The 17156-nt window shown below is 41.3% G+C and overlaps 1 protein-coding gene across 15 annotated transcripts in view; it reads left to right on the top strand.

Annotated features, from left to right (window-relative positions):
- Window positions 1–17156, top strand: part of Pde6a (phosphodiesterase 6A) — a 145361-nt gene that overhangs the window by 100772 nt on the left and 27433 nt on the right. For 12 of the 15 annotated variants that reach the window (XR_010041677.1, XM_063232369.1, XM_063232364.1 and 9 more), the window contains 4 exons: window positions 3002–3066; window positions 9122–9188; window positions 14075–14122; window positions 16430–16579. Coding sequence is in view for 14 of the 15 variants with exons in the window: in XM_063232369.1 (XP_063088439.1) it covers window positions 3002–3066; window positions 9122–9188; window positions 14075–14122; window positions 16430–16579 (330 nt within the window). In the remaining variant the exon portion in view is untranslated. Of the gene's footprint in view, window positions 1–471; window positions 514–2062; window positions 2163–3001; window positions 3067–9121; window positions 9189–14074; window positions 14123–16332; window positions 16580–17156 lie in introns of those variants that run through there. The other 3 variants (XM_063232370.1, XM_063232372.1, XM_063232371.1) reach the window with 3 other exon arrangements.

Below are 17156 nucleotides of genomic sequence, written 5' to 3'. Positions count from 1 at the left end.
TTTCTTCTCCGTACAGCCTGCCCTGGGTTCTCCCAGCTGAAGCCTCCTTTGGTCCGCTCCCCGCGGCTCCTTTTGTGCTTCAGTCTGCCCCGAAGCCTCTATCGGTCCGCTCTCTGCGGCTCCTTCTGGGCTTCTACTTCCGGGCTTCTACCTGGCTTCTACTTCCTCCCAGGGGTGGCACCAGTATATATATACGGGTACAGTGTCCAATCATGTTAAAGTAAGCAAGGCAAGCTGATTGGCTAACATCATCAGTTGCCAGGCAGACTATATTGTTGAGCGGGTTGTTTACGCGGTAAGCAGGAAACTAACATATTCGATGGGAGGGGCAATCTACCTCAGGCTTCACTCTTTACTACAGGCCTCACGTCCGCCAAGTGAGGCGACCGGGCTCGGGGCTGCGGCTCCCAACAGGGCAACAAGAGCAAACCCAAGGTCTCAGTCGGCCTCACGATCACAATGGCAAACAAGTGACACTCTACAGCGCCCTGTGTTGCTAAGCAAGGCTGCTCAGTAGGTTGAACATATTAAATGCATTTCTGACTTATGATATTTTCAACTTATAGTGGGTTTTTTGGTTGTATTGTAAGTTGAGGAGTATCTGTACACAATTTGTTTAACTACTTTCCTAGCTGTAGATAATGGAGCTGTCTCCAGGCTTTTTAAAGTAGTGTGACTGAGATCCCTACATGTAGTAAACCACACTTGTATTCACGGTTAGGAGTATGTCTATAGGACCCATTATCATATGTGGAGTTACAGAGTTAAAGAATATGTGCATTTCAAACTTTGAGAGATATTAGTAACTATCCAGTGACAATCTTAGAGTCATAGCTGCCAGGGACTTTATTTTAAAGAGAAAAATAGTGTCAGAACATCATAATTAGGGGGTAACAATGGTATGTATATCACGTGTTGTTATCTTCAAGTCTGTTACTCAGAGTTTGAGACACCTGCATTTAATTGTGGGAGAGACGTTAGAAACTGTCTAGCCCAATCTTTATTTGTTCCCCATTGTCCTTGGAGCCCTAGAAATGGCAGGGGGTGCCTTAACTGGGGGTTAAGGAGGAAAGAGGAAGTTAGAAGTGGGAGGAAACAAAGTGAGCTTCACGGTCTCTGTGTATCTAAGTTGGCTTTCATAGGAGCAGCTTTATATGATTAGCTTTATATGAATGCTTTGTTTGAGGAATGAGATGAGGTCCTGCTGTTTAGCAGCAGCAGCAGTGGGCAAATAAACGCCTGCTGGATCTAAACACAGCTGGGAAACTGTGGCTCAGAGAGCATACCTCGCCAAGCCAAGACTAGACCATGAGTCTTAGCACCACCTTTACTGCAGTAACAGAGCTAAGGTCAAATTCTTCTGGTTGGGTGCCTTCTGTTTTAGGGAGCTCACTAACCCTGGAGCAGCCCACGCCTTTACAGCAGTTCCTAGCTTCTGCCTCTGTTTGGCTAGAGTTTGCCTCCTGGAAGTGTTCAGTCTTGCACTGTCGCCAATGCTGGGCTTTGAGGAGCAATGTCTCTCCCTCAGAAGGCTGATAAGTGTCACAATCACTGATCTTATCTCCACCAAAAGGATTTCAGATGCCCTTGATGATATCAGGAATTCCTCTCTGTGGAGACTGAGTCAGGCAGCTTGGGGTAAGCCCAGGGACTGCGTTTATTTAAGGCAATGCTTCTCAAAATACATGTAGTAAAAGAATGAATGGTTTGTTTGTTTAGATTTCCAATGCATTTTAGACTGACACTTTTCGAAATATGATAAAAACATATTATTGGAAAAAGAAAACTTTATAAACAAATAAAATGTAAGTTCTCTTTCTCTAAATTAGATTCAACAGGCCTAATATTACTCAAAGAGTTACAAAGGTTTCTAAGTCATGATCCTCAGTTTATGTTTTGCCCCATGGAATGACAACAATTTCTAGACTGGCACCAGTGCAGGACTGTGCCAGGTGACAGTGATATAGATAGCGTTATGCTGTGTTCAGCTGATAATCTTATTAAAGGGCTCAGCAGAAAGGGCGCTGAGGTGGGAGTCAAGGACTGAGGCTCTGTCTTGGGTCACTGTCTCGCTCTCAGTGATCTCTCTACATCTCACTTTTCGCATTTATAAAATAGTTGCTAATCTGCCCATTACATCTGGGCTATGGAGGACTGACAAGGTGATGGAATTTTTCCTAGAGAACTAGAGGAACAGAACCACCCACCAATATCCAAGCACATGTCAGGGAGAACTGTAATTAAATAGACCTACTTAAAGAGAATGGGAGTTTAATAGTACTAGGTGGTAGGAGGAGATGGGCGGGATGGGAACATGTAGAAGCAGTGACACCACTCAGAGCAAAGCTGGGCTTGTAAAAAGAGGAGGAAGTGTGCTATGGCAGCGGTCTGGGCTATGATTCTAAATGCATGAGAACCTTTATTCCTTTCCTCCTTTCTGAACTGTTAGCAACAATCTCCCCTCTCCCTCTCCCTGTCCCTCTCCCTCTCCCTCTCCCTCTCCCTCTCTCTCTCCCCCTCCCTCTGTCTCTCTCTCCTCTTCCCTCTGCCTCTCTCTCTCCCATTCTCTTTTCAATGCCCAGCACTAGGGATTGAACCTAGAGCCTTTACACTCAGCCACCTTCCCAGCACTTTTTTAAAATTTTTATTTTATTTTGAGACAAAGTAAAATCACTAAGTTGCCTAGTGTGGACTTCAACTTGTGGTCTTCCTGCCTCAGTCTCCCAGTGCTGGGATTACAGATGTATTCCACTATGTCTAGCTTCTAGTAGTAGAAATCTTTATCTCTTTCTTCTTCACCTGGACTTCCAGATCCCCTTGGGAAACTTTGCATCCCTTTCCTTGGCCCCACATCCCAGCCCCCTGCCTGGCACTGTCAGCTGGTCCCACAGAGGAGTATGCTCTTTCCTGTTTCCTTTTTTTTCTTCTTTTAGAGATCTGTTTTGTGGTCATATTAAAATCTCTTATTCTTAATGTATAATTTTTCTCTCTCTTTTGCCAGGAAATTAACTTTTACAAAGTCATTGACTACATCCTGCATGGCAAAGAAGACATCAAAGTAATCCCGTAAGTGTCAACTCAAAACATGCAGAACCACAGGCACGTTATTGATGGTTTTCCAAGATGAGGGATGACGGAGCCCATCGTGGCCAGGCTCTAGCAGTGAAGAGCGTGGTGAGAGGCAATGTGCAAAGATGGAGAGACTCACAGAGGGCGAGAAATGAGGCCCCAGGAGGGGATGAGACTTGATCCAAGCCCCAGCATGCTGGATTATGAATCAGGTCCTCTGGGTTCCAGCCCCACAGGCAGTTTGTTTGGACCTCAGGTTAGTATTTACAGAATGAGGTAGTGGGATCAAATCCAAGATTTTAAAATTTTTCCATGGTGCTTCTTCTGGGATCCTGGGAAGTGGCAAAGAAAGAAACTCAGCCTCCATGGAAAGCTTATTTTCTCACGTACTCTTCAGATGTAGCCAAGAAGGATGATGAAGAGGGAAAAGATCTTGTTGAACCTATTTACAGGTAGCTGATAAACTAAGACCATTTCAAGGCTTGAATAGTTACAAACATTTTAGTACAGGTTTGAACTCTTCTAAGGCAGAACATTTACAAAATGCTGTGCTGCCTCCTGTGTCTACTTGAGTTGTTTCCTTGTACTAAGAGCCACACCCATATGCAGGCCTTGAGACAGGGCTTCTTTCTCAATTTAATTGCAGGCTCCTAGAGACTGCAATCAGGCTCTGTGGGAATGTCACACCTTTAGTCTCTTTCCCCAGAACTCTTTCACATGGACCGACCTGCAGGGATTTACTGTAAATATGGTGTCCTATCCTCAAACAGTGGGTGTGATAGGAAATGCTGACTCAACTCTGGTCCTTGTACTAGATTCAAACACCCCTGCCACTCAGAGAAACAAGTTCTCAGGTTTATCTTGCTAGTTGAGGTTGAGAGGTTGCATCAAGTTCTTCTGTTACTGGATTTCTCTCTTCTATTCCATTCTTGCTTGCACAAGGACTGATTCTTATCTAACATCATCTCTTTTCTTTTTCACCTTGTCAAATGCATACTCTTCATTCACTTTTCCAATGCCTGTTCTAAAGCTGCAAAGTATTAAGTTCATTATGTCTTTCAAATGATCATAGGTTTTCCCCAACGATTCATTACTGCCTGTCAAGCATCACATCCTGTTAGCTTCCGTTCACCCCCACCTTGCTGCCCTTCACCCACCCTTATCCTACATCACCTGTTTTAAGGGTTTCTTTTTTTTAGATGGTAGTACTGCATTTCTAATCCAAATTTTGATTCAGGCAAGATAGGTTGATCGTGGTGAGACTATGGCATGCCGCAGGGGGCTGTTTGTTATCAATGAAAACTCTAAAAGGTTCACTATCACTGAGCTGGGCTACGTTGTGTAACAAAACCTTTAGACCTTAGTGGCATAAACAGCAAAGTTTTATTGTATCATCCCATCGTGTGGTCATTTCCAGTTGTTGGGTGTAGCTGAGCTATCGTGTGTGGATTGTGGTCAGGCCAGAACCAAGACTGATAAAACAGCCACCATTTGAACATTAGAGGGTTGACTATCATGACCAGAAGGAAAAGAGAACATGGAAAAACACAGTGGCTCATAAATGTCCATCTGAAGAGGCTCACATCACTTTCACTGACATTTCAATGGCCAAATCTAGTCACATGGCCTTGTGCTTTGCTTTGAGTGTATAATGTGCACCCCAGCTGTGTGCCCACAGGGAGGACAGCCATCTGTAGGTATCCCTGACAGCTGCCAAGTATACGCCATTCAAATTCCCGAGTGCTGGGATAACAGGCATGTACTACCATGCCCAGCTAGTAAATAAATTAGTAATCCCCAAAGGAAGGCCAAGAAAAATTTAGAAAGAACATAGAGCAAGCAGGAAAAACAGAAAACACATGTTAAGATGATAAATCCAAAGATGTGAAATCCAAATATATCAACAATTTCTTTAAATATAAATCAACTTCCAGGTAGATGAAAAAGATTGACAGACTAGATAAGAAAAAAAACCTATCACATAGCATATGATTTTAAGACACACAGTTTTCTGCTTTTTGACATTTGGTATTATACAATTGCTATCAGCCACATGGCAGTCATGATATCCTTGTGACTGGCTACCTGAGTGTGAATTGGTCAAACTATGCATAGTGTTGAGCAACCATTTCCGGCTGCTATCCATCTTGAATTAAATTGTCATATATAGTAACATAAAGAGATTATGCTATGACATGGCATTGAAATAAAAAAAATTGTTTTAAATGGCACAGAGACAGGAAAAATCTTGATATATGATCAAAATCTACATTGAGATGCTGAAGAATGTTTTAAAATGAATAAAGCAAGTAATAATCAGGTGTGGTGGTGCACATCTGTAATTCCCACACTCATGAGGCTGGGCAGGAGGATCACTGTGAGTTCAAGGTCAGCCTGTGCTATATACATAGTGAGCTCAAGAGAGAGGCCCTGTCTAAAAAAGTAATCAAACAAAAATTGCATTACAGATTAATTGACAGCATTTTATCTTTGTCAGTCATATAAATGGTTCATAAAGATGATTACTTCCTACATATGATGAAAAATCATATATCTTGTTTATAGAAAATTTATCTGAAAGATAAGTATTCAGAGAAGGTATACCATACGAATGACAATTAAATAGTTACATTATGCTTTTTTGTTTTTCATGTTGGAGATTAAACCCAGAGCTTCATGTGTGCTAAGCTTATCCTCTGTCACTGAGCTACATCTGGTGTAACTATATTAATATCAGATTAAATAGGTATTACACTAAAGAACATTAGTAGACCTAAAGATAGTCACTTCCTAGCAATAAAGGGTCAATCTGTCTTGATGTTACAGGATATTACGATTCTAAATTTGCAGATACTTTAAAACATAAGGTAAAAAAAAAAAACCCTAGTCACAATATAAGGAGATACTCTATAGACAAATCCATGTTCCTTAATTGACAGAATGAGAAGAATAAAACAAATACTGTGTAGATTACATCAACCACACAGTTTAAAAACACAACCTGATAGGTATACACCAAAGACTGTTCACTGGGAATATCTAGTAAAGTAGAATAAGCACCTTCCTTGTAACTAGCAAGTTTGCTTCTGGGCACCCACACCAGGGAAGCCGGCCCATTTGTGAAACGTGTGCATAGATACCCATTGCAACAGTGCTAAATGCCCATCAACAGGGAAGCATAGACAGTTTAGACAAAGTTATACAATAAATACTACAAAAGCAATTAAAGTCACAGACAAACTTCAAAATGCTGGCCAAAAGGAAAAAAAAGCTATTTAAAGAATGATGCCATTTTACATAAAATTTATAAACCTGCGAAACAAGATTATATCATTTCAATAGCTACATACACATGTGCTAAGAGCTGAAAAGCATGTAGACGTGATAAGAGTTTAATTTATGAAACTGGCCCTTTGGTTTGACAGAATATGGTCAGAGATGATTATGTAGTGTTTCTCCTGTCTCTAGTTGTTCATTTTAAAAAAAGTAAGTAGAAATTACTGTTAATATTTGAAAAACAAAACAAGCAAATTATCCCTTGTACACTAAAAAAACAAAAAACAAAAACAAACTAATAAGTATAATTGTTCCTCATCTCCCAAAACAGGAAACACTGAATTTTTTTCAAGCATACATGAAATCTTTTCAATCATTGGACACATACTAGGCCATAAAGCAAACCTTAACAAATTTCACAAGACTGAACTCATACATAGAATTTTCTTGCTCACAACAAAAATACGTAAGGTACCAATTACAAAAACTATTCAGAAAATTCTGATATACTTGGAAACTAAGAAATATTCTTCTGGGGAAAATATACCTCCAAACAACTAATGAATCAAAAATTAATTAATAGAAATTAGAAAATATTCTGAGCTGAAAAAATACTACATATTAAAACCTAGATGATGTGGTGAAATTATGTTCAGGTGAAATTTACTGCCTTAAATACATTTATTTACAAGAAAGGATAAAGGCTGGAAGAGTAATGAGCCAGGTGCCCATCTGTATTAAACAGGATTCCAACAGAAAACAGGTGTCACATTCAAATTATAGTAACTCAAAGAGGATCTATTAACAAAGGGACAGATCACAAAGACGTGGGTGGAGAATGGGCCATAAATCAGTGTGTGGGTGATGGTCAGGCTATTGCAACTTCTGGCTCCAGAACTTGGAAGGAGAGTCCTGCAGGACAGATCGCTTGGAAAGAAGCACTGTCCCTTTAGAAAAGGACTGTAGCCAAAAGTTTTTTCTTTGAATAGACCAATAAGACCAATAAATTTCGGGCAAGATTGAGCAAGCAAAACAGAGAGAAAAATCAGATAATTAGGAACAAAAGGGGGCTGCATAACTATAATAATATAGGCTTTATAGAGTTAATAAGGATGAGGCACACACGGCAGAGCAGAGCACATGTCAGCATCCACAAAGCCCTGGGTTTGGATCCCAGCACAGAAAGCTACAGGAGGCCTCAGTCCTTCACGTGGGCTTCTACAACGAGCTATTTGAGTTATCCAGTGGCATGGTAACTGGGTTCTGCAGAGCAAGCAGATGAAGGCTGAAAAGACTCGAATCAAGAATCTGTAAAGAACTCTAACAAATGTTATTGAAAAACAAGTAAAAGACATAAATAAAAAGTGCATGAAATAGCAATCTAAATGACAAATATATTTCTAGAAGGTACTCCGTTTCATTAAATTTGTAGAAAAATGCAAAAGAAAACCACAGTCAGGCACCATTAGACCTTACCAGAAGGGCTGTAATTTAAGTTCCGAAGTACTAAATATTGACGGATATAGAGCAAAGGAAACTAACATATCACCGATGGGAGTGTAAATTGGTATCATCACTTTAGAAAGCCATTTGGCCTTATCTAGTAAAGTCTAATATATTATGATTTATTATTTCTACTCCTAGGATATACTTCAGAGAATTGAGAGCACATCAGTATGAAAGTGTTCATAGCAGAACCATTACATTAGCCCCAAATCGATGAGGGAAGAGGGGGGGTGGAGTGAAGGGGAGGGGAGATGCCGACCGACATTGAATGGATAAATTGTGTTGCTGAAATAGAGGGGAACTATAAGTCAGTAAAATGAATAAATTTCAGCAACATGAAAAATACGTCAAAGTAATAAACATTCTAAGATTCCATCTAAATGAAGTTGGAAAACAAGCAAAATCAAATTAAAAGGTACAGAAAAACATACTTGGGTGGTAAAACTCTACAGAGAAACAGGAATGTAATTATCGTGGTAGAATAACAGTTACTTTGGGGGTTAGGACGAAGGCTGTGATTGGGAGGACCAGGGCAGGGGCTCCTAAGCTGCTGACGGTGCTCTTCTTGGCCTGCGTGTGGTTTCAGAGTTGGTCATTTCTAGCGACTGATGAAGTTTCTAAAGTATTTCGGTGTACCTTTTCTCTCACAATAAATAATAAAAGTAATAAAATCATATGTCACTTAAGGAAGGGGACACATTCTGAAAAATCCACTGTTAGCTGCTCTTGTCAGTACACAAGCATCACAAAGTGAGAAAGGCCGTGACATCACTAAGTGACATAATCTAATGGGGCCATTAGCACATATGCGGTCTGCTGTTGACCAAAAGATCATTATCCAGCACATGACTATAATCCCCAAAAGTGTAATATTATCTCTGGAAATCAATATTTAAGACATTTAGTTTAGTGCTTAGACACGTAGGAGCTCACAACAGAAGGGTTTTCCACTCTATAATCTAAAGCTACTGACTTTTTGAGGGAAGTGTGGGTATCAACTTCTGCTCAGCAGCTAGCAATCTGTGAAATGTATATTGTCTCTCTTTTTTGGAAAGAACTTCATGGACAAACAGCGCACTGTTAGGTTCATCACTCTTTCCTTCATCTCAAAATGACCATGAAGGTGGCTGGCCAGTCTTTGTTGACAGGTGTAGGGAGTGTAAGCTGGTTCTGGGGACAGCAGAAAGCTGGGAAGGGGCAAAGACCCACGACCAGTTTGAGTCTAACAGTTGCTGCGCTGAAGGTCACCACTTGTTTTTGGCCTTTGCAGGAATCCACCTCCTGACCACTGGGCTTTAGTAAGCGGTCTCCCTACATATGTTGCTCAAAATGGCCTGGTAAGTAACAACTTGGAAGAGAGAAAGTTTGAATCAGATAGCATAATGAGAGGATTTCAGATCAAGAGGGTAGAAAAAATGAGGGTAAAAGTGAATATCTAAAGACTATTTCTCTTGTTTTTCAATCACTTGACAAATGATCCAAAAAAAAAAAAAAAATGAACAGAGAATTGGCATTTGGGTGCAGTTAAAATACAAAGAAATAATCCATCAATTGAAAGGTACACAGTCCCACTGACACCTAGAGATACTTACTCACATGTCAAGGACAAAATAATTACCTGGATGGTTCACCCAATTCCCAGAGGCTAAGTCCCAGTCTCTCATACCAGATGTAATTGCCATTCTCCTCATCCTGCATTTCCAAGCATGCTGCATACTGAGAGCTCCAGTACTTTATTTCCCACCATGCCCTGCCCACCCAGAGTCAAGGATGGAAAGTGTCTCCTGTGCCTGAGAGGAGGGCCATATCTATTGGCTGTCCATAACCCCCATATTTAGGCCTGATTACTCCTCTATTCCTCTCCAGGGACACATCACACAATGCTGTCCATGTAACAGGGTGTTTATTTATTGAGCATTTTCTGTGTGTCAGGCACTATGATAGGCTCTGGGGATACACAGGTAGATCAATCATATATATATATATATATATATATATATATATATATATATATATTTTCATATTCCCTGGTAGCAATAACAACATGGGTGTTAGTCACCTTCCCAGCACTATAATCAGCATATAATGAGAAGAGATTTATTTTGGCTCACAGCTTTGGAGGTTTCAGTCCAAGGTCAGTCAGTCTCATTGCTTTGGGGCCTGTGGCAAGTCAGCATATCACAGGAGGAGCACATGGCAGAACAGAGCTGCTCACATCATGGGAAGTGAAAAGGAAGGAGGAAAAGAAGGGTAGATTCCAATATTCCCTTCAACATCACGTCCTCAGCACCCAGCATACTTCCCTCTAAGCCCTACCTCCTATACCTCCAGTTTTCACCACCTTCCTATAATGCCAAACTAGGGGCAGCCCCCAGGCTTTTGGGAAAGTTCCATATCCAAACTATAACAATGGGCAGACGATATGGATGGACGTTTGGGCAGCACAGTCTGTGCAGTGCAGTCATATTGAAGTGGTGGGCTGGAGATAGGGAGGCAACAAAAGAGACAAGGAATATCACATCACAATAGGGTTTGGATGCCACAGCAAGGTGGTGAGACTTTAATTTATAGATGATGGGCTTTTAAGCAGGAGGTTGGCACAGCTGATTTTCATTTTAACAAGATACCTGTTGGCAGCACTATGGAAAATGGACTTAAAAAACAAGGACCAGAGGAAGGGTGGCAAGGGCACAGTTCAAACAAGAAATGATGGAAATCTCAACAAAGGTGGGTGTGGTAGAGAATACTGTCATGACTGCCAGCAGCCACTGAGCGCTCCCGACAAACCACTGAATAAAAGTATTTCATATAACAACTCCAACAGAGACAAGATGGAAAAACACTAAGGAGTCAAATCTAATATTCAGAGGGTAAAACTGGCAGGACTTTGTGATTGATCACAAGTAGATGGGGGTAATAAAATTAATTTAAATAGTAGGTAGACAAGGAGAAGGCAGAAGAGTCAAAGTTAATTTCAAGCTTTTAGACTGGCTGAATCGTGCTGCCCTCAGTTTGTGATGGAAGAACATGAGGTCAGTTTCAGACAAGGTGAGACAGAGACATTTTTCAGAAGCAAATATCCAGCAGGTAGATGAAGAAACAACTCTCATGCCATGGGGAAGGAGGAAGGCTAGAGATAAGATTAAGGAGCTATGAAGACCACATAGATGGTCCTTGAAACCATGAGGGCTGATGAAGTCTCCCAGGAACAATGTGAGGGGCAGAAGGCCAAGGGAGAAATGTTGGAAAATGTCACTATTTCCAGAGCAGCTAGATAGAAAGCAGCGTGTGAAGGAAACACAGGAGGGTTCAGATATGTTTGGAGACCCAGGAGAGGGCGGTGTCCGGGAAACCAAGGACGTTTCAACCAAGAGACAGACCAAGGGCAGCACAGTGAAGTGGCACAATAAATGAAAAATTTTTGGGGTTTGACAATTTTTTTAATTTTAATTTTAATTTTAAAAGGGGATAAAATTAGACAGCGAAGATCTCCCGTGGACTTGCTTTGAAATCTATGTTTCTTTAAATTATTTCCTTATAAACTGTTTTGTTCTGTTTAATCTTAATCTCTTGAAGATAAAAAACAAGTGTGTAGGACTGATAACCATATTACTAAGTTCTTGTTGGATCGTCGAGCAGAACTGTTTGCAGTGTCATTGTTTAAATATCACTTTGTATGCTTTAATTTTGTAACTCGAACAACTATTTCTAAGATGGCGATTTCTTACTGTTTATTTTTCTGAAATTCTGTATTGTTTCTACCCTTTTTATGTTTTTTTCTTTAAATAAAACACAGCGAAAGAGAGCAAAATAGGACATAAGAAAGCAATGTAAGAGATAAAAATTTCAAAGCTAGATGACCTGAGATCTTCACTATCTATCATATTGTCTCGTTTTCTTCCAAATAGTTGTCCATGTCTTCGCATACAGAGAATTCATACAAAACAACATAGTATAAAACTGATCCAAACTGAATGAGGAAAGCGTTTTAGGTCTTCAAAACCAGACAGTAGGGAAGTCACTAATGGCTGTCATACAGTCTCTCATTCTCTTCAAAACAGCTGTCCACACTTTCATGTATATTGAAGTTCAACAAAACAAAACAGGCAGGGGGAGGGGTTGCTTGGTTTTCCAGTGCTCTAGGGCCCAGCATGGTGTGGGTGCCAGTAAATGCCAGTGGCTCACATCCTGGGCTGCCACGGGCTGCCACAGCCTGCCACATTTAGGGCCGCTCATGGGGAGGGGAGTGTTGTTTGGGGGATTTGACAATTAAGAGGTCATTGGTGGCTCCAATGAAAGTGGATTTGGTGGCAATGTGGGGGTCATTGAGGAATGGATAGGTGATGACGAGGAAAAGAATATAGAAAGAGAATGCCTGCATGGAAGATTGCTATGGAAACCATGACAGGTGAAGGAAGGATTTTATTTTCAAGGATGGGAGAAACTCAAGCATGCTTAAAGCTGAGACCTGTGGGAGAGATTAGCAATCAACAGGAAACAATAACAACTGATGGACTTGGCCCTTACAGAGGCTGAAAGTGTAAGTGCACAATTATAGAATAACAAACTTCCACATATTTTATGGCAAGTTAAAAAATCAGTTAGTGGCCTTTGACGATGATCCTGCAGCTTGTCATGTAGTTAGTCTGTTAAATTCAGTAAGCCTCGACTGTCTGAATGCAGCTGCTTCTCTTTGATCCTGTGCTGTGTCAACTTGGCTGTATCCAGTTTGTGTTCTTCCTTAATTAGAATAATATATATTGTTTCCAACTTGCTTGAAGCCTGTCATGTTCAGGACAGACTGACCCAGTCAAGGATACTTTTAACTTTACTTACTCTGCTCAAGCCTCTGCCTGCCCCCCAAGGTGTTCCTATATTATGATTCCTGTTAAGTAAATCTATTTATAATTAGCGTGCCTGACAATATGTGATTTAGTTCATGTAACCAATCATATTATAACCTGCCACCAGCCTTTTACTTACTGTTTGCAAATTGTATTTAAACTGCACTCTAAGCTAACTGGTGGTTGGTGATTTTGAACTGATTCACACCAGCCCACTGGAATTAGATCAATAAACATTGCCTTCTCAGTGCCGAGAGTCTTCCATGTGGTTTGATATTAGTTTTTATGCAACAAAAGGATGTGCCATCTGTGGGTCATCCCCAGGCAGGAGCAGGGACAGTTCCCCTTCTGAGAGCTGATGGTTCATTCTTGCATTGAAAACCAGGGTTGCTGCGAGTGCATGTGGTGGCTTTTCAAGAATTAAATAAAAGCCTCCTTCTCAGCAGATAACTAGAGTAAAGCCAGAGGTGTGGCTCAGTGAACAGCGTGGAGGCTGGACTTAGTTCCCAGGTCCCTCTTAAACAGACACCTACTTGCAGTACACGCAACACTGGACATGCTGTCTCCATCTGCAAGGTTTTGCAGGGATTCAACAGTGTCACCTGGTCCCCTACACAGAAGAGTAAACTAATCCAATTTTCAGAGGAGAAATCTGGCACTGTAGAACCAGAGTTACGTATCTTTCACTTCTTGTTTCCTGGGGTTTATGCCCCCAGGGAAAAAACTTTCCTGCACAAACAAACAAATGTAACAGAGTCAAAGATGTTTAGAGTAGTATTATTTGTAGCAATTTAAAAAAATAATTCTGGGGTGTAGCTCAGTAGTAGAGTAGTAATAGAGTACTAGTGTAGCATCCTTGGGCTCCATCCCCAGCACCAAAACAAACAGCAAAACAAAAACAAAAAAACCTGGATACAAACCAGGTGTGGTGGGGAACTCCTGTAATCCCAGCATTCAGGAGGCTGAAGCAGGAGGATTGCTATGAGTTGAGATCAACCTGGGCTACAAAGTGAGCCCCAGGGTAGCCTGAACTGCATAGAGAGACCCTGTCTCAAAAAGACAAAACAAACAAAAACCCTGGACACAGCACATGACTCAACAAAAGGGAAACACAAAATGGGATACTATGCAGCTATCGATAATGACAACCTGCACTTAAATTTTCCAAGGCTTGTAAATGAGAGTGAAGCAAATAATCAGAAGTAATATTTGTAGGGTGATTTTTCTATCCAGTAACCTCAGTAAAAAACCTCGAACCTGATGAAAAGAATATGAGTGCCTTGGGCAAGGACATTGTGTATCTGAAAACGGTATGAATTGTTTCCTGGGGACGCTCGCGAGTCTAATCACAACTCCTTGTTCCCCTTCATGGCTTCCAGATTTGCAATATCATGAACGCACCTGCGGAGGACTTTTTTGCGTTTCAGGTTAGTCATTATTTTTTTGTTCTCTTAATAATGAGATTTTTTTTTTCCTCTAGAAAGAGCATTAGAAACCACTCACTTTCTTGGGAAGCAATCTGAGGGAAGTGAAAACAGGAGTGGGAAGAGCCGTGTGGCCCTGGAGGTGGGACGGAGTTAACCGGGCAGTTTCCAAGGTCCCGCTCAGTCCTAACACTCGGACCTTTCGCTTTCTGGTGTCAAGGCATTTGCTTATGTTCTTCCCTCCAGAACCACCATCTCCTGTCCAAATCCCCCTGCCTTTCATCCACAGCCTCAACTGCTATCACTCCACAAGTCACATTATGATTTTCCTGATGTTTACGGAATATAGTTTAGTATTTCATTTGATTTTATCTCTTCTGTTTTTTGAATAGCGAATGTTTATGGAGGATGGGTCACAAAGTGGCAGTCCGAGAATGGCAGGGAACAAGAGGCGAGGGAATCGCTCAGAGCTAGCTACTCTGGTTTGGGGGAGCCAAGAACGTGTCCCGGAGGGAATTATGTCGGGTGGTGAGGGGAGGGGAGTGGAGATGGCTAACTGGAAGGTACTGGTGTAGGCTGAGAAACCCTGAGGCTGAAGTGACAGAGATTCTGAAGAGGTGGACGAGGGGACAGATGACACAGGGCCCGAAGGCACATGGCAAACTACCTTGTTTCATCTTTGTTACCCTTACTTCTGTTTTAGACTGATTTTTCCCAGTAAAATATTGGCTTTCTTTGATGAAAGGTTGAGTTTTTAACCTTTTTTTAGCTCTGGATACCCTATCAATATTTATTGAATTTAGCATGCAATGCTTAACAAATCATTAGCAATCAGGAGACTCACTGAACTACCTTTCTACACTTAAAAAACATTATCAAAGGGTTTAGAAAGATACACTTCCAAAATTAAGATTGCACTACCTGTGTTATGATTTTTGATCAATCCATGTGACAAGCTTAAACAGCTGCTTACCTGATTATAACCACCGTAGAACTCAGTCTTTACCCAATTCATCTGACTGTAGTTTAACTGTTAATAAAGCAAATATAATCCTTAGATTCTAATCCTCTCCAAGTCTTCCTCCACAAAGGATCCAGAGTGATTTTGTTTTTCAAAGATAGGCTGGATCAATGAATTTCCTTCCTTAGAAATCTTGGGTGCTACCTGGTTTCACTTTCTCTCCATTCTGACCTTCTTAAGGAAAGGACACCCTGACGGTTCTGTGGAGCACTTGGGGGTGATTGGCCTTAAGTTCCTCATCCTGTACTCAGGCTGTACAGTATTTTTCATCCTTCCAGACCCTCCCACCAGAGGCTATGACAGAATATTAAAATGCTAGCAGTAATTACCATCTTACCACCCTGGGAATGTCAGACCCGAAAGATATTTACTTCAGCAAGCCTTCCTCCTCCCTTCCAGCTCCATGAGTAACAAAAAGAGAAGCCAGGCATCTTTCCGCACTGTGGTGTAATTGTTAGTTTATTTTATAGATTACAAATACTCTGAGGACAATCTGTGCCTTGTCTGTCTTGGTTTTCCCGGATGGTAGCTTGGTTTCTTATACATTACATGTTGATGATCAGTGAAAGAAAGAGTTGTTACGTCAGTTTTATGATAAAAGTGAGTCTCAGACAGACAGTAAATGACTCACCAAAGTGTCTTATAATTGACCAAGAGCCTCATTTTTTCTTTTATTGAGGCACACATTTTCTCCTATCTATAGATGGGAAATTGAATCAATTTCCTTCTTTAAAAATCATAGGTAGTATCCTACTTCACTTTCTCTTTATCATGACCTTCAGAAGAAAAAGACTTCTGCAGAGAGCTTGGAGGGTGATAGGTCAAGAAGATAAATAGCAAGCCAAAAGTAACGCAAAAGGCCAGGCTAGAGGCAAAAATGCGGGATGTTTCTAAGTGATTAATTCAAAGTTATGAGAACCACTGGCACTGCCTTTTGAAGCAGCAATTCAGCTATGGTTATCTCCCATATGTGAAAGGGGACTGCTGCCTTCCTAGGGTATTTCGATTTATCATTACAGCCCCAGGATGTGACATACTGCCTGGTACACATTAGCCCTGACATTTTAGGGGTGGAAACAGTGTGGTTACCTGGCTTAAGGGACTCAAACAGGTGGGCGGTTTGCATGATCTTTATACATGATTAAACCATGCAAAATGCAACAAGCTCCATCCTCTTCTTGCTCCCTCTCAGCCAAGGAATAAAGCTCTCCTCCCAGCAGCGGGTCCATCACAGCTGTCTGTGTACCCTGGCTCCAGAGAAAACCAAGGGTCTGCTGCTTCTCTTGTAGAAAGAGCCGCTGGACGAGTCTGGATGGATGATTAAGAACGTCCTTTCAATGCCAATTGTGAACAAGAAGGAAGAAATTGTTGGGGTGGCCACGTTTTACAATCGCAAAGATGGGAAGCCCTTTGACGAAATGGATGAGACCCTCATGGAGGTTTGATGTGGTGGGAGGTCCCTGGCCATTGTGGTTCAGAGTCACTTGCTGCCACATTTGGCTCCCCTGCTGGGCAGCGGGACCCTGGTGTATAGCAGCCGAGCCACGTGGAGGGACAGGGAAGCCACCTTGTGGATACTGCTCTCATTTCTTTACTGCCACACGTTGTCAAAGAAATTCACACACCCCTTTTTAAAAAAATGTAATAAACTTCATTTTTAAATAGAACTTTTAGAATTCCAGCAAAACTGAACAGAAATTACAGAGTTCCTATGGACTGCCTGCCCTACAGGCAAAGAGTGTCTTTTTAAAGTTGGCCAGGTGTGGTGGCGTATGACTTTACTCCTAGTGGGGGAGGCTGAGGCAGGAGAATCATTGTGAGTTCAAAGTCAGCCTGAAGTACATAGCTAGACCCCGTCTCAAAAAAAAAAAAAAAAAAAAAAAATTAAAGTTAGTATGTATGAGAATAAGGCGCATTGTGTGTTAGTTTTTAACTTAAACGATGTTCACGCCTCCATTATTTTGTCTTGTCCCCACAACATCTCTGAGTGTGGACAGCACACAGCTTAGAAAACCT

Source organism: Cavia porcellus, unplaced genomic scaffold (genome assembly GCF_034190915.1).
Source record: "Cavia porcellus strain 051 isolate PalLab524CR breed Dunkin Hartley unplaced genomic scaffold, mCavPor4.1 scaffold_21, whole genome shotgun sequence".
NCBI lineage: Eukaryota > Metazoa > Chordata > Mammalia > Rodentia > Caviidae > Cavia > Cavia porcellus.
The sequence above is the reverse complement of the archived record's forward strand: the minus strand, read 5'-3'. Positions and strand labels throughout refer to the sequence as shown.